General features: G+C 35.8%; 1 protein-coding gene across 1 annotated transcript in view; it reads right to left on the bottom strand.

The window, feature by feature from the left end:
* Nucleotides 1-18,734, bottom strand: part of PCLO (piccolo presynaptic cytomatrix protein) — a 381,893-nt gene that overhangs the window by 355,154 nt on the left and 8,005 nt on the right. Inside the window, 1 exon segment of the mRNA XM_040260713.1 lies at nucleotides 18,280-18,734. This exon segment is cut by the window's right edge and continues 11 nt beyond it. Within this exon segment, the coding sequence (XP_040116647.1) occupies nucleotides 18,280-18,734 (455 nt within the window).

The following is an 18,734-nucleotide window of genomic DNA, read 5'->3' as shown; positions in this document are numbered from 1 at the left end:
TTTCTCTGTTGATGGCTCATAAACAGGTTTCAGTTATATAACCCAGAGTATGCTTGTCAAAATTATTAACACATTGCTAATTTCTTAAATTAGCAAGAGAATCACTTCTCCCCTCCAAGGCAACACAATCAAATGTGAGAAAATCATAACTATTAATCACTGTGGGTTAGAAAGAAAACATTCTCTCTTAAGAAAGTAAGGAAAAAATAATGGTATCACCTGAAATTATTATAGATATAGCATGATCAAAAAGAGAAACGTTATTTCCTTGTAATTTTTATAAATGAAAAGAGCAATATATGTATACAATATATGTATACAATATATGTATACAATACCTGACTGGTGAGATATGTATATATGTGAGACACACATTGTGTGTGTATATATATGTATATATTTATATGTGTGTGTATATATATATATCATTTATAGGTGTAAATGCATTTCTTCTTTTCCATCACATTTATTGTTAAAAGGAGAAGGTGAAATTGGTACTAATATATTTTAGAAGATAATCTTAAAAAATGTATATTCAACATTTACCTATTTTATTCTAAAATACTATACACTCATTATACAAAATTTTAAATATTACCAAAGTAATCTAGAAGGGTAAATTCTATACGACCTAATCTTTAACTCCCAAAGTAGCCAATGTTACCAGTTTAGCACTGAAGTTCTTTGTTCAAAATTCTACACTATGGAAAACTAAATATATGGTGCATAAGTACCAAAAAAGTTCTCTAGAACACAAAATTGTAAAGTATTAGGTGGGCAAACAACATACTTACTTGAAACAATTCCTTTTAGTAAAAAAAAAACTGAACTAAGCATTCCTAATTTTAAAAAACTATTTTTCCACTTGACAGTTTACACTGTTAACATTTAATTAAAAAAAAGAACTCCTGTGTCTTTTGCTTAATCATTAAAATGAATTTAAAATTTAAAGAAAGGATATTGAAATTATTTAAACTGAGGTACCAGTATGCATGTATGCTAAGTTGCTTCAGTCGTGTCTGACTCTTTGGGACCCTATGGACTGTAGCCTGCCAGGCTCCTCTGTCCATGGGATTCTCCAGGCCAGAATGCTGTAGTGGGTTGCCGTGCCCTCTTCTAGGGGATCTTCCTGACCCAGGGGTTGAACCCGCATCTCTTATGTCTCCTGCATTTGCAGGTGAGTTCTTTACCACTAACACCATGTGGGAAGCCTAACGTACCAGTATAACAGGGCTTATTTTATAATCTCATGGAAAGCAAACTTTTGTTTGGAGAAGGTTGAAGGAGATTTTCAACTCTAACTGGCAAGTTATATTTGTTTAAAAATCTGAATCAAAAAGCAAAATTAAAATATCTGTTACCTATAGGTTAAGAGGCACTTGGGTTTTTATTACATTCATTTTCAATATGAGTATTAAGTACTTATGTTTACCTTTTTCTATGTTTGAGGCAAATACATGACTTTTTAAACATACAGATATTTGAATCCAAACCATAATCAATCCACTGTTACTAATGTAAGTTGTATGACTAAGGGTTAGCTTGAATGTAAGGAAATCCACTCCATCATGTCCCCTTCTTGATGGAAGGACATTTCTCCATAAACGTGCGTCTATCCACTCAGCCATAGCTCCTAATGCCCATGTCAATTCTGCTGTTCTACTATTTACTTTTTATCACTTGTTTTCAATCTTAAATGATACCATGTCACCTTATAAGCATGCAGTCAGACAAGATGAAAGCAGAAAATATAATTAAAATGATAATTCTTTACTTATAAAATAAGTATCTGATGATGATACTGTCGTAATTCCTCTTTTCCTTTCCTCTGAAAAGTTCTCTCTCAACCCTCATCCTTCCAATTTCTTTGAATGTATTTGGTTTTATCACTAAAATTTTAAGTCTGTTTGCCATGTGAACATTGGAGCTTCATGCATAGCTGGCTGGTAGGCTTTCACTCCATCTCTGAACCACTGCAAAATCAGAACACTACCACGGCATATCTAATGTACGATTTATATCAACACTGGGACACATATTCTGTACTCTCCTCATTCCAAAAGCAAATGTTTCCTTGTAGTTTATAAACGTATATGATCAAGTCTCTAAATATGAAGACAAGGGGGGACTTAGGAAAAGAGGGGTGGAAAACACAGGTTATTGCTTTTTCATAGGGACATAATTCTGCTTTTCTCTTAACACACTGTGTTTCTGAACAGACTCCACTGGCCCTACTTTTGTCCTTTTCATGACCCCCTTTTCTTCACTTTGATAAACAACACATAAAAGACATCTGATCCCTCAATGTTCCTCCTCACTGTGAAAATACAGGTTAAAATCATTGTCTATAGCTTTCACAATGTGAAAAGCTTTTTATCCTCTTAGGGTTTTTCAGAAAGAGCCTCTTTTTAATTCTACTGGCCAAATCTGTTGAAAACAGAAATGAGTTTTATCTCAGAACCTAATCTACTACTGAACACAGCAGTGTTTCCAATTGCCTGATTCAGTTGAAAACAACAACAAAAAAAATCTTTCTTTATTACACTGAGAAAATGACAAAGTCCACAACTCACCCCAACATTAACATCACGAATCACCATCTAATATTTCACAATGCCCCGAGGGAGGGTTACAGGTAGTAATTAGCACCTTTGCCCTCTCAGTCATCTGAGTTAAATCCTATAATATCTTTACTGCATATTCAGTTACTCTTCAAGAAGGTCTGTGTTGCTTGTGAAAGTTAATTTCTCACTTATTCATATTTCCAAAGCCACTGTCCCTCATTTGGCCCTTGTCATTTCCAAAATATTATGTACCTCCACCAAATTTAACCTGTTTAAAACAAACCACCACAGAAAAGGTTGACTCTAGCTCCCATCAAAACTCAATACTCCCCAATAGTTGCGAATAGTTAATTTTTTGTAAGAAATTAAAATCTATAGTTTTGTTACTGTCCTTATGTTGTTAGCACTTACCTAATTCTGATACCTCCAGCTCTACATCTCCCCAAAGACTTTCAGCGACAATTATAAACACTACGTGTATGGTCTGACCTTTTAATCATCATAAGTGAGTAAAGTCGCTCAGTCGTGTCCAACTCTTTGCGACCCTGTGGACTGTAGCCTGCCAGGTTCCTCTGTCCATGGGATTCTGCAGGCAAGAATACTGGAGTGGGTTGCCATTTCCTTCTCCAGGGGATCTTCCCAACCCAGGGATCGAACCCGGGTCTCCTGCATTGCAGGCAGACGCTTTATCCTCTGAGCCACCAGAGAATCCCCTTTAGTCATCATAGAAGTTCACAAATATTTTTTGAGGTTGTCGAAATTAAATAAATTAAGATGTTCATGCTCTTCAAGCTACAATATTTCTATTTACTCTGTTAATACCCGCTGTTAATCTAGCCTGAATGACAAGCTTCTGCCTTCATTTTCTGGTGGCATGCCATTCTCTCTATGCTATACCTTTGACATGGACCATATATTCCCATTTTGATTCAAACTGAAGGAACCCCCCATAACTAACTCGCCTGCTAACCATACATATTTTCAGGGCTTGGAGATAATTACTGTCTTGTTTAACTTTTAAAATTACATTTTCATCTGTAACTATGAGGAGAGATGAACCTGGATTTACTACCATCATGGCCTCAAACCTCTGATGCCCATTCCACTTGGTACCCATATTTATAATACAGCTAATTCCTCTAGTTCTGCCTCATTGGGTCTTCATTCCACTGCAGCCATGAATGTGGATCTTATAAGACTTTAGTCCTTATCCCTCCTTCCCTATGCTAAAGAAGTCAGACAATATCCATGGACAAACCTAACTGAGAAGAAGCCTTTCACCAACATTTCATAAATGACTTTCCAGTTCCCTGACACGCATAGTACTTACTTTCAGGGGAGCCTTCTACTATATCATTATTTCCAAAGCCACTGTCTCTGATCTGGCCTTTCATGAATCCTTTTCTTTTTTCCTTTTCTTCCTGCAAGTTCCCCCTCAACCTGCCCTCAACCAATTTCTTTGGATGCATTGATTTTATCAGTAAATTTTTAAGTCTCTTTGCAATGTGAACTTTAGAGCTTACCTTTAATATACAGGCACTAAAATGAAAGTATTTGCGTTAGATAAGTATGCCATGCTTTAACTATTCCTAAATTCTAGATTTTATATGACAAATGATAAAAAAAATAGTCATTTCTTCCTTTCCCCACATTGCTTACAGCAAGTGAATAAATGGCATTCAAGAACTGGAGACACAACTGTTTAATGAACTACTCTAATTCAATTAGCTCTATGGAAAGGAACAAAAAAGGCATAAAATTGTTCATTCAGTCTTCTGACTTAATATGCTAAATAGGGGTAAGAAAGGACTCAACCAGGATTTCTGCTGAGGTCACAGTGTATTCTAAGGTGAATGCTGATAATTATTAACACACCTCCCTGTTAAATCCAATCTCCCAGGGTTCCCTTTTTCTGAGCCTTTTGGTGAGTTATGTATCAGAGCTGAGTCATGTGAAATATAGTAATACAACTTCACTGACTAAGGCTTTTGCTGGATAATCATAAAAATATTATTAAATGTTTCAAGAGGTACCACTTGAAAGTTTAATTGTGAATTTCACATAAACCTTCAATTATTGGTGCCACTATCAAAAAAGTACCAAAAAATAGATTCTGATTTTTAAGGTTATGTCTTTAATAATAATCCAAGATAGTTAATACAATACATCTAACAAATAAGGTGAGTTGGCAAATGCTGGGGTTCCAGAATTAAAGCATATTCCTACTTGGAACTATTATTAATCTATTTAGCTTCAAAAGAGAATGCAAGTTTCTCAAAAGAAAAAAAAGAAGTGTCCAGAAGGCATAGTGACTAACATCTACCCTTCAATGTGCCCCAAACTGAAAATTTTAAACACAGAATCTACATAAAGTTTATAATGAAATCCCTGCTCAACAACATAGCATATAGAATCAGAAAATTGTGGTACAGATGATCTTATTTACAAAGCAGAAATAGACACAGATGTAGAAAACAAAAGTATGGATACCAAGGGGGAAAGGGGAGGTGGCATCAATTGGGAGATTAGGATATATACACTATCATTTTTATATACACTATTGATAGTATGTATAAAATAAATAACTAATGAGAATCTGCTGTATAGCACAGCAAACTTTACTCAATGTTCTGTGGTGACCTAAGTGGGAAGGAGATCCAAAAAAGAGGGAATGTATGTATATGTACAGCTGATTCACTTTGATGTACAGCAGAAACTAACACAACATTGTAAAGCAACTATTATCCAATAAATATTTTTAAAAAATAAGTAAAACTTTAGAGTTTTTCTGCAGTCAGCTCAAAAACAAAAAGATGAATGCAATACTGGGAATTTATATTCCCAATTTATGCTAGTGTTCGCATACTATTCATATTATGAATATATTTTCTTCAATCATACATTCATCCTGCCCTTCTACTAAAATCTGTTAGGTCTTTCTTGATGCATCACAACTAAACTTTTCTGCAAACCATAAGATCTAAATGTATCATTTACTCCATCAAGGCAGTGTTCTCATTCTCTCTTACCTGAGTTATGATTCAAAATTTGTACTCCTCCTCCATTCACCTAAATGCTTCCTAACCTTTATGGTCCACGATGACTTCTCTGCCTTATAACTTAGTATTCCATTCTCCATTATAAGGTCTGCCCCTTCTCAACTGTCCCAACTATAGTCTGAACCACAGCATTTAGACACATATTGCTTTTCTTTTCCAATTAATTCTTCTTTTCTCCTATCCTCACGTACTCTTAAAAAAAATAACCACTTCTTATGATGACTCTTACCTCTGTATTAGATAGCAAGTTTAGATATTATGCAATAATGAATTATTATAAATGTTTCCTACCTCTGAAATTCTTTAAAATATCTGTTATTCATATTACTTTGAATGTCATAGAATATATAATTAAACAATATAATTATTAAATAATGTATAATATTATAAAGAGAAACCCAACTTGAAGTTTGATAACAGATGATGTTTCTGCTGTTCAAGCAATGCCCACATGATCTCCTCCATGGAGGCAGCTACCTACTGACAGCAGTTTGACTATAGATGGCTCATGGAAGAGCTGTGCATATTCATGAACAATATACTTTGGTTAAAAACTAGATACTTACATTTCTTGATAACATGCTCAGCAAACTGGAGAAACAGTTTTACTGAAGACAATCCATCCAGAATTTGAATGGATACCTTCTGAAACCGTGTAGATAACAATTTCTGCAGTATAATGCAGAAACCATTATCACACCTTGTGAAATATGACATAACATGCCCTGTTTTCTTCATAAAGGCTAATAATGTTCACCAAAAGCTAGCAATGACATTGCAAATCTTCACAAAACAGGATAAAATGATAAAAGTGTATTTGAATATATACGTTAGTGCACTCCAAAACAAAAATAATTGTCACTTAAACCAAAGTACAATTTACAAAATAATTACAGAGCACAGACACGAAAATACATTTGTACTATACTCAGTGACACAAAGAGAAGAGGACCCTGAATCAGTAAACTGAACTACATATATTATATATTAACACTTCTGACTGCCTCTCACATGGTGATCTCAAACTTTTATATCTCAAATGATTAACATAATTTAAGCTATCACACTGTTTTGTAGCCTGCAATCCAAGATTCCAAGTAGGCAAAATTTGTGCAGTTATTTAAATAGCTTACTGACTGCCCCATTATTTCACTTAAAAATGAAAAAAAGTTACTTTAGTGAAAAGAATCAAAGATCTTGTAAACTTTGTGAACTTATATGAAAGTTACATATCTTTAATTCAAACAGATGGTAATTGGAATTAAGAAAATCACTTATATGTTAACTTGGAAAGGAAAGAAGAACTTTTAAAAATACATATATGAAATATAAAAAATACATTAAAATGTGTAAAAATACAAAGTTTCATAGGGATTTTAGCCTCTTTCAGCTTTCTGTGAATGGGAGTCCCTTTTAATTTATTTAAATTTTATAAATTGCATGTATATGTGCATTTTCAAGAATACATTTAAGGAAAACATGACTATAAAATTACACTTCATCAGTTTGAACTTAATTTCACCTTTTTTTCATAGATCCTTTATACATTTCTCATTACATTTATTTCTTTCTGACTAATTTCAATCCTTCCTCCTTCAAGTTAAATAACACAAAAACCTATGTATTAAAAATTTTCCCAACAAACACAACTACAGAATGTCTAGCTATACGTTCACATGAAGAAGCCTCTCACTGACTTCTTCAAATTGTTTTATGTAAGTAGAAATCTAATCCTAACTTTTATTTTATGAATTTAACTGAGGTCTCACTTCCCTGAACAAATGACAGAAATGTCATATTTGTTCAGCAAATGATTTAAAAATCTTTGATTACAGAGGAAGAATGAAAAGGTGGTTTTATTGTTTTATATTCAAATGAAAACAGACCTCATCTATGTGATCTTTATCATATTCTATTTTACGAGCAAGATTCAATCTGAATTTTCTGAATTACTGACTCTCCTTATAAACTGAGTTCTATTCTTAACAGTGAGCAAAGCTACCAACTTTATCTCTATTTTCAAAACCTAACAGAATGGCTGGCTCAGAAGAACAAAACAAACTTAGCAATATAAAGCTCTGGTTTGAATGAGGCTGAGCAAAAAGGTATAAAATAAGGACCTCAATTTTTTTACACTAAATTTCAAAAATAACTGCTGCCAAGATTATGTCTTTTATTTACTGAAGTACAGTTGATTTACCACATTGTGTTAGTTTCAGATGTACAGTAAAGTGATTCATATATATAGATATACACACATATATATTCTTTTCAAAGATTCTTTTTCATTATAGATTATTATAATATAGTTGAATATAGTTCCCTGTATACAGTGCTATACAGTAGGTCCTTATTGTTTTATTATTTTATATATAGTAATATATATCTGCTAATCTCAAATCCACAATTTATACCTCTACCCCACTTTCCCCTCTGGTAACCGTAAGTTGGTTCTCCATGTCTGTCAGTCTCAAGAAGGTTGATTTTTTTTTAACTTTAAGAATATGCAAAATTCTCCCTCTCTCTCTTTCGCCCCAACTCCATTCACGTGTGTGCGTGCACATATACACACACACACTCCTTCTGTAACCTAGAATCTATTTTAAAAGAATGTGCTCTCCTATTTAAAAAAAGACACTAAATTCAGATCTAGCTTCTTGTATGAGATCATTGCCAAGTAACGCTACCTTGCAAGTCACTTAAATTCTTAACCTCAGTTTCTCAGTGAGAAGCAAAGTTAACAATGATGGCACTATCCATACGTATTCCAATTTTTATAAACAATAATAGCAATAGTAATGATAATAAGTACAAATAATTTATTCATTTTAATTTCAAAGCACTTCCACTTGTGGCCATATGTGATTTTTAGTATATGACAAGCCCTATAAATAAGGAAACCAAACGCTCAGAAAAATTATAGTGACCTGACTGAATAACAGTAACAGTAAAGTAAGAAAAAGGCTTCTTTATCAAAGGTAACTAGGACTACTTTTAACTCAACTCATAGTAATATCAGCAAGAGTACAGATGTGTAAAGGGCAGAGCTAGGACTACAACCAGATCTACTGATGCTTTACTTATGTTTTTGATATTGGCATTACTTCAAGGAAGAAAATTATTCATGACATTGCACAGGAGACAGGGATCAAGACCATCCCCATGGAAAAGAAATGCAAAAAAGCAAAATGGCTATCTGGGGAGGCCTTACAAATAGCTGTGAAAAGAAGAGACATGAAAAGCAAAGGAGAAAAGGAAATATATTCCCATTTGAATGCAGAGTTCCAAACAATAGAACAGAGAGATAAGAAAGCCTTCCTCAGCGATCAATGCAAATAGAGGAAAAAATTGAATGGAAAAGACTAGAGATCTCTTCAAGAAAATGAAAGATACCAAGAGAACATTTCATGAAAAGATGGACTCAATAAAGGACAGAAATGGTATAGACCTAACAGAAGCAGAAGATAATTAAGAAGAGGTGGCAAGAATACACAGAAAAACTGTACAAAAAAGATCTTCATGACTCAGATAATCACGATGGTGTGATCACTCACCTAGAGCCGGACATACTGGAATGTGAAGTCAAGTGGGCCTTAGAAAGCATCAATACGAACAAAGCTATTGGAGGTGATGGAATTCCAGTAGAGCTATTTCAAATCCTGAAAGATGATGCTGTGAAAGTGCTGCACTCAATATGCCAGCAAATTTGGAAAACTCAGCAGTGGCCACAGGACTGGAAAAGGTCAGTTTTCATTCCAATCCCAAAGAAAGGCAATGCCAAAGAATGCTCAAACTACCACACAATTGCACTCATCTCACTCCAATACTCTTGCCTGGCAAATCCAATGGATGGAGGAACCTGATAGGCTGCAGTCCATGGGGTCGCTAGGAGTCGGACAGGACTGAGGGACTTCACTTTCACTTTTCACTTTCATGCATTGGAGAAGGAAATCGCAATCAACTTCAGTGTTTTTGCCTGGAGAATCCCAGGAATGGGGGAGCATGGTGGGCTGCCATCTATGGGGTCGCACAGAGTCGGACACAACTGGGGCGACTGAGCAGCAGCAGCACATGCTAGTAAAGTAACGCTCAAAATTCCCCAAGCCAGGCTTCAGCAATACGTGAACCGTGAACTTCCTGATGTTCAAGCTGGTTTTAGAAAAGGCAGAGGAACCAGAGATCAAATTGCCAACATCCACTGGATCACTGAAAAAGCAAGAGAGTTCCAGAAAAACATCTATTTCTGCTTTCTTGACTATGCCAAAGCCTTTGATTGTATGGATCACGATAAACTGTGGAAAATTCTTCAAGAGATGGGAATACTAGACCACCTAACCTGCCTCTTGAGAAACCTATATGCAGGTCAGGAAGCAACAGTTAGAACTGGGCATGGAACAACAGACTAGTTCTGAATAGGTAAAGGAGAACATCAAGGCTGTATATTGTCACCCTGGTTATTTAACTTATATGCAGAGTACATCATGAGAAATGCTGGGCTGGAAGAAGCACAAGCTGGAATCAAGATTGCTGGGAGAAATATCAATAACCTCAGATATGCAGATGACACCACCCTTATGGCAGAAAGTGAAGAGGAACTAAAAAGCCTCTTGATGAAAGTGAAAGAGGAGAGTGAAAAAGTTGGCTTAATGTTCAACATTCAGAAAACTAAGTTCATGGCATCTGGTCCCATCATTTCATGGGAAATGGGGAAACAGTGGAAACAGTGTCAGACTTTATTTTGGGGGGCTTCAGAATCACTACAGATGGTGATTGCAGCCATGAAATTAAAAGATGCTTCCTCCTTGGAAGGAAAGTTATGACCAACCTAGATGTCATATTAAAAAGCAGAGACATTACTTTGCCAACAAAGGTTTGTCTAGTCAAGGCTATGGTTTTTCCAGTGGTCATGTATGGATGTGAGAGGTGGACTGTGAAGAAAGCTGAGTGCTGAAGAATTGATGCTTTTGAACTGTGGTGTTGGAGAAGACTCTTGAGAGTCCCTTGGACTGCAAGGAGATCCAATTAGTCCATTCTAAAGGAGATCAGTCCTGGGTGTTCATTTGAAGGACTGATGTTGAAGCTGAAACTCCAATACTTTGGCCACCTCATGCAAAGAGTAAACTCATTGGAAAAGACCCTGATGCTGGGAAGGATTGGGGGCAGGAAGAGAAGGGGATGACAGAGGATGAGATGGCTGGATGGCAACACCGACACGACAGACATGAGTTTGGGTAAACTCCAGGGGAATTGGTGATAGACAGGGATGTGTGACGTGCTGCAGTTCATGGAGTCGCAAAGAGTCAGACATGACTGAGAGACTGAACTGAACTGAATAGATTATTTACATCTTGCCTTCAATACAGTATTTTTGAAATGTGTGTAAGGGTCTGTTTTTATCTAAGCTAATTAAGATATGTTAACAGGGGAGAGAGAGTGTTAGGTATGTGTGATTTCTCAAGGGATATGAACAATGAGCAAGTTATCCCATCACTGTATTAAGTTTACTGATCCAATAAATGATTCTGTTAGTTGTGGGTATCTACTTTCATGGCAGAACATCTGTTCTTACTAAGCTATACAGAACATCATACTAGTTGTGATATTTAGCAATTGGCTTAGTATATATAAAAGCTGGACATGCAGAAAGACACCTGAAACATCTCGTAATTTAAAAGCTCCAAGTGAAAAAAAGGCTTTGGTGCTAAAGATTAAACTTACAGGTAGAGTGTGAGGAATACATATTTATTTTACATGAGGAACACCCAAGTCATGAGGAAAATGCTGTACACTGGACTTCATGGAAAATGAGAGCTAAACAAACATGGCATTTGTGAACATTTTTAAGTCATACAGATTTTTAAGTTATTATTTCTATTCCTCTAAATTCATGAGAAAATTACCTTAGATAGAGAAATTAAGTTTGTTATAGTCAGGGTATTTTTGTATTAAATACTATGAAAGATACCATAAGCATTATTAGAGAGTAGCAAAAAAACCAAAATATTCTTTATCTTCTATTAAATAAAAATTTTATGCTTAGAATCAAAGGACTTGTATTTATCTTTATTGGGTTCATAAAAAATAGTGCCAGTTTTTGCTTGTCATGGCTGTGACAAGCAAAGAACAAATGAAAAAAACTGACCAAATTTGGCATGACAGGCATAAGGCATTTCAAATCACCACTGTTATTTATAACTAAAATTCTTATCATTTCACCAAGTAGATGCCAAGGCTAAAGATGTGAAAATTGAGAATCTAATTTACCCTTTCCTTCACCTCATATAAACTGTTTAACTAATCATGTGATAAATGAGAAAATTTTAAATTACTCAAGTATTAATTATAACATGGATTTATAAGGCTAAAAAATAGCACAAAATATATGACATTAAAAGTAAAAGCCTGTCTCTTGGTCACCAAGTCTTACTCTTCAGAATTGATCAGTGTCAACTTTTGCTTTGACGTTTTCTTGTGGCTGCCATTATAATATCAAATAATAAGCTGTGATTTATAAATTTAAGATGTATATTTTCTCCTTTAAAAGCTACATTTTTTCAAAAAACAATCCTATTTATTACCACCTGTTTTAGGACTGTCTTTAGCAACGACAGGCTTCCCTGATAGCTCAGTTGGTAAAGAATCCGCCTGCAAAGCAGGAGACACGGGTTTTATTCCTGGGTTGGGAAGATCCCCTGGAGAAGGGAAAAACTACCCACTCCAGTATTCTGGCCTGGAGAATTCCATGGACTGTATAGTCCTTGGGGTTGCAAAGAGTCGGACACAGCTAAACGACTTTCACTTCACTAAGCAATGTTCAAAAAAATATAATTGACATATTAATTAACTATTTTAACACACAGTTAAATAATGCATAACTTTTTATTTTGATTTGAATACCATCTAATATCATCTCACATTCCACTACTATTATACAATTACATTTTGGAGAAAATGATTTTGTCTTTCTAGTTTTGTTCATTTCTGGGGTCAGCTACTCCATCCCACTCTCTTCATTTTCCATTTTAATAGAAGAACTCCAGCGACTGTGATATATACATGTGTGCACCTGTATACACATGTGTGATGGTTTAGTCATTAGGTTGTGTCTGACTCTTGCGATCCCATGGCCTGGAGCCCACCAGGCTCCTCTGTCTATGAGATTCTCTAGGCAAGAGCCCTGGAGTGAACTGCCCTTTCCTTCTTCAGGGGATCTTCCCGACCCAGGAATCAAACCCGGGTCTCCTGTATTGCAGATAGATGATTTACCAACTGAGCTATGAGGGAAGTATACATATATAGACTGCTAATGATTTTTATGGACTCTTAAATATGAAAAAATTCTTAAGCTGCTCGCTCGATTGCTTAAAGGATTCATCATATCACAATCTCTAGAAATGTAAAGAAATTGTTCCCTCTCTGCTGTCTTCTGTGTTGATAATGCCTATTATACAGATGCCTGATTTTTCATCTTTTTGTAGATGATATTTTTTTTCTCTGTAGAAGTCTTTCAAATGTTCTCCTTATCCTTGGAAATCACATCATTTCACCAGGATATATTTATCAGGCATTTTGTTAATCATGCTTGACTACTGGTGGATCAAAATCTGAAGACTTCCTTTTTTCTAGAGCTTGACTCTGTAGCCTTGATTCTTTCTTTCTGAAACTCTTAGATATAATTTCTTAGAAATAATAAGCTGGAACTCTTAGACATAATAAGCTCTTAGATATAATTTCCATAATTTTAAAATATTTCTCTTAGAGCCCCAGAGCTCTCAGCATCCCAAGGGAACCTCAGAATTTCAGATAACTACCTCCTCAAAATGTCTACAATTCCATGGGCAGGCACTTAGAAAGAGCTCCCTATCCTGGAGATAAAATGCTTACTCCCAGCCTCCACAACACCACAGGGAAGAGTAAAGAGGGGGATCTCAGAATTCTAAACATTCCTGGGTACATTTCCACCCTTTCCTTATTTAGCCCCCTTCAAACCCTCAGCCTCAGTGAGAACTATACACATAAATTAGACCTTTAGTCACCACTAAAAATTCCAGATTCCTGAGTCACCCATCAACTCCCACATGCTAATCCCCGAATGACAGGGAATGAAAGGACCTCACCAATACATCACCAACCCCTTCCCTTGGTTTGCACTATAACCTTCTCCTACTTCATTTTTCTCCATGACACTTATTACCATCCATCCCACTGTACGTTTTATTTGCCACTCTGACCAATACACGCTTTTTGGCTATTTTGTTCACTCTTACATCTAGGACAGTCCAGAAAGTGCCTGAAACATAGTAGGTCCTCAATTAAGTAGCTAGATAATTTGATGGGAAAATTCTGGGTCTCTCTTTTCCAAAACATCAACTGGGCCCATTTTTATCTTCAAGTCAGCACAGCGAAATTGGAATATACTAATTATTGATGAAATACGAATCATACGAATTTTACAAGTTCTTTTTATTTTCTGAGTAGATGCTCTCCTTTGAGGTCAGGTGTTCTGTTTTGTTTTCCACTAGTTCCTCTATATCCTTCATGTGGTGGTATTGCTAAAATGTCAAGTCTCTCCAAACCACTCATGAACAATGAAAGTCTCCATCATTCCAAATGGGTCATCAGCAGAGTTTTTTTCTGTATTTATTTCTGTTCTGCTTTTCCAGTGGATACAAGAAAATAGGATGGCAGAGGGTCAGTGTCCAAATTAAGGACAGATTTACTAGGAGAGTAATAGATTTGGTGCATTTGACTCCTGGTTGAGAAATGTTTTATTTGTTTTCTCTTTTATATCACTCTGTGGTAGGAGAGGAGGGCTACTTCTTTTCATTTCCTTTTGAAAATTAAAGCTAAAATGAAATGTATTAACACTGTAGATCAAATGGCTCTTGATTGCTATCACAGAATCCAACAATTTATAATATTGTATCTGTAGAAAATAATTGGAGGGTAAACTTTCAAAATCAACTGTTTAAAATATCAGATTATCCATGGCAGATAATATTACAACTTCAAAAGAACTTCATATATGGAAAAATACCTTCCATACAAATGTTCAGTTAATCCTAACAATTCACTGTGTTCAGCAGAGAACATATTGTTTCCATTGTTCATATGCTGTTACTGACAGAGAAAGTGTAAATGATTTGCCCACACGCATCTTGTTAATAATGGGGATGCTTTCTTTAAGCCACTGAGATCTTCTACCTGCTCCCACATTCCAAGCTCCTGTCCAGTATGTCCAAGTTATCATTCTTCACATTCCCAGGTCAAATACTTGTATTTCCATGAAGAAAGTTGTGATACTGTTACAGATAGTCATGATTACTTCATTTGATATCATAGCCCTTTCTTTCTTCTTACCATGAGTAAATGGATTTGGAATCAGAAGATTTAGTTTGCTGCTAAGTCACTTCAGTCGTGTCCGACTCTGTGCAACCCCATTGATGGCAGCCCACTAGGCTTCCCTATCCCTGGGATTCTCAAGGTAAGAACACTGGAGTGGGTTGCCATTTCCTTCTCCAATGCATGAGAGTGAAAAGTGAAAGTGAAGTCGCTCAGTCGTGCCTGACTCTTAGTGACCCCATGGTCTGTAGCCCACAAGGCTCCTCCATCCATGGGATTTTCCAGGCAAGAATACTGGAGTGGGGTGCCATCGCCTTCTCCGAGATTTAGTTTGGGTTCTAGTTATTTACTATCAGGTTGATCCTAACAAGTAAAGCAACCATAATAACCACTTAAAAACCAATTTTCTCTATAATTAAGAAAATATAACAGAGAAAACAGACTATATAACCACAGAATTACTTGGAAATTTAATTTTGATAAAACAAACAGGAAAGAACTATGTGAACTGTAAAGCCCTACAGTAAGTTAGTTTTCTTATGTATTTGTTTTTCCCCTTCTTATCTACAAATTTTATTTCCTCTATTTTCTGGTTGAAGGAAAACACCATATCTAACAAATACTTGATTCTATGAAAGTACTTGTCAGTGTTTCACAACTAGGCATTTGATACACATTTGTAAAATTAATGAAGGATTGGAAATATGACTACATTAATTAAGGTAAGCTTCAAAAAGCAGAATGCTCACTGCTACTATGTGGAATGCCAAAATCTGAATTCAACTTCTCTCCAATCTCATTGCTCATTTCCTCCCCATCACTTCAGCCAACCTAGAGTTATGCCAATTTTCCAAATACACTTTGCATTATTCTGGCTCTAGCTCTTAGACCAAATCATTATTCCTTTTCACGTCCTTTACCTGTTGAAATAATATCCATCTTTACAGACCTAGCACAAATGCCATTTTCTACACAAATCTCTCCTTAATCTCACCCACTGGAAATGACACTTCCTACCCTATAGTCCATCATGTTTGCTCATGTGTTTCACAGCTTTTATTATTTTACCACATGTTATATTTCCTTGTGCATTATATTTCCTAGTATACCTGAATCATGTAGAGATCAATATTATGTTTTACTTATCTTTATATCCTACCACACATATAGTAAAACACCTTCCACTTTGTAGGTACTCAAATACTGTATTTAGCTTGAAGGTCCAAGTACATGTTTCTGTCTTACAAACTGTCACAGAGTCATGACTAACATTGTATAAAATGACCATCTACTGTTTGATGCATTATTACTACACATTCCTAAGAAGATGGTATACTATGGGCAGAAACACATCTTTATCAAAATTTATAAATACATACACACATACATATATACAATGGAATACTACTCAGCTAGAAGAAAGAATGAAATTTTGCCATTTGCAGCAATCTGGATGGACTTGGAGAACACTAAGTGAAATAAGTCTGATAGAGAAAGACGAATACTGTATGATATCACTTACACACAGAATAAGAAATACAACTAGTGACTATAACAAAAAAGAAGCAGACACACAGATATAGAGAACAAACCAGTGGTTGCTAGTGGGCAGAAGAAAAGGGGGCAGGGCAGCTTGTGGGTAAAGGATTAAGAAGTATATATGAAATCAGCCATATGAATATATTGTACAACATGGAGAATACAGCAAACACTTTATAATTATAAATGGAATATAACCTTTAAACTTGTAAATCAATATGCTGTACACTTGTAACAATTTTATACATCAACGATACTTTAATAAAATTTTTTAAAATAAGAATGCAGAAAAGTTTAAGATATGAAAAAAGCTACAAATATATAAACAAACTATTTATAATCTGATCTCCTCCACAACATAAATGTTCTTGTTAATTCCAATTTTACCATTAGAGAATCCCTTATCTAAAATGGTAGAGTACTCAATATGACTTCTGGTAAAAAGAATAAAGATACTTTGGCAAAAAATCACAGGTTGACATACTTTAAATGGATATCATTATCATCTTTCAGCACAATAAGTATCCAAATGAAATTAACAGCTACCAATCATCATCACTGTTTTGTTTTTTTTAACAGAAAAGGGATTTCAGTTAGAATGACAGTACAGGAGTCTCCACTCTGGGAGATATTTAAATCACACAATCCTTCAATGACTGCTGCCTCCATTCCTTCTTGGGCTGTTCACACACATCAGGCACACACAGCCCACTATCAGCTGTTCTCCAGATGGACTAAATGGTTTCTGTGCTTTCTCCTCGGGTAGGGACTACTGCATTTCTTTTAAAAAGATCTTCTTTTGGATCCTAACCCCTCTTATTCTCACTTAGTTTATATTACATCATTCTCACGGTATTATTTCTTAACTCCAGAGAATTTCTAAGTTCTTCTGCAGTTTTACGCTTTTTGTCCCTTCCCTGAAAAGGTCCCTGAATCTCTACCTATTAAAATGCTACTTTATCCAGGGTCTTTCAGTGCTAAGTTAGCATTAACTGGCTTGCTGAGAACAACTTTTCTAACCTGAATCAGATTAAACAATCTTAAACCCATTTGTGTCACAACTGGCCCATTCATGACTCAGTCTGTCAGAAATGTTTACCCAAAGACCTGGAATTACAAACTGTGATCTTTCCATGTAAACAGCCACCAGTGTTGAACCTGCTCTAATGACTTCATTTTATGATGTCATTTATACTTTTATGAATGACTCTAACTAAGGAGGGAAGCATGCTCTCATAGATTATGGCAAAAATCACTGGCAGGAAAGGAGATATATAGTTTGAAAAAATGTATTGTTTTATATTAAAATTGTATTTAGAATCTAAAAACCTCGTCTGCTTTTTTCCCAAGCATAAACAGGATCCCATATAAAAATATCGTATCAAGAGTATTATATGATAGGTAGGTAGGAGCATGAATTTAAAAGTTAATGTAGTATATTAATGTAATATAATAATAGTGTGGACTTTACACCCAGAATGCATTGAGTAAATGCTCTGCATTTTTCAATCAATTCTTACTTCCTTTTTGTGTCAAATTTATCAGAAATTATAGTAATGTTTTGGAGAATATTATTACTGAAGGAAATGTTGAAAAAACTCTAATTTACATTTGGCAGAGAAGAAAAAGAGGAAAGGAGGAAAGGAGGAGGAAAACAAGAAAAGAAACATGGAAAAGCAACGCCATCCTATCATATCAGTGATAAACTAACCACTGTTTGTGGAAGACGGTGATATGTTTTAAGAGCATGAACATCATGAAAAAATTGAACTTACCTCAGTTAAATGAGGATTGGGATTAAAACCACAGAGGCTACAAACAGTGGTCTGACACTCAGTGCACGTGTTAAAATTGGCCTTTTCTGGAACATGAAACAGAAGTTCAGTGGTATTGCAAAGAGGGCAGATGGTTTTAGGCAGGCCGTGTACTGGAGTCTGTGCTGCAGATGGAAACGTTGGTGGCTGTAGAGGTTTTCCAGCTCCTGTTTGGCTTACTGGTTTTGTAGATTGCTGAGCTGAGGGTTTTGCAGGTCCTGGCTGTTGAGGAGGGGGCTTCGTTGGGCCTGGCAGTTGAGGAGGGTGCTTCGCTGGACCAGGCTGTTGAGGAGAGGGCTTCATTGGGCCTGGCACTTGAGGGGGTTTCGCTGGACCTGGCGGTTGAAGAAGAGGCTTCATTGGGCCTGTCTGTTGAGGAGGGGGCTTCGCTGGGCCCGGCTGTTGAGGAGGGGGCT

Source organism: Oryx dammah, unplaced genomic scaffold (assembly GCF_014754425.2).
Source record: "Oryx dammah isolate SB20612 unplaced genomic scaffold, SCBI_Odam_1.1 HiC_scaffold_18, whole genome shotgun sequence".
Lineage (NCBI taxonomy): Eukaryota > Metazoa > Chordata > Mammalia > Artiodactyla > Bovidae > Oryx > Oryx dammah.
This window is presented reverse-complemented; position numbering and strand designations above follow the sequence as displayed.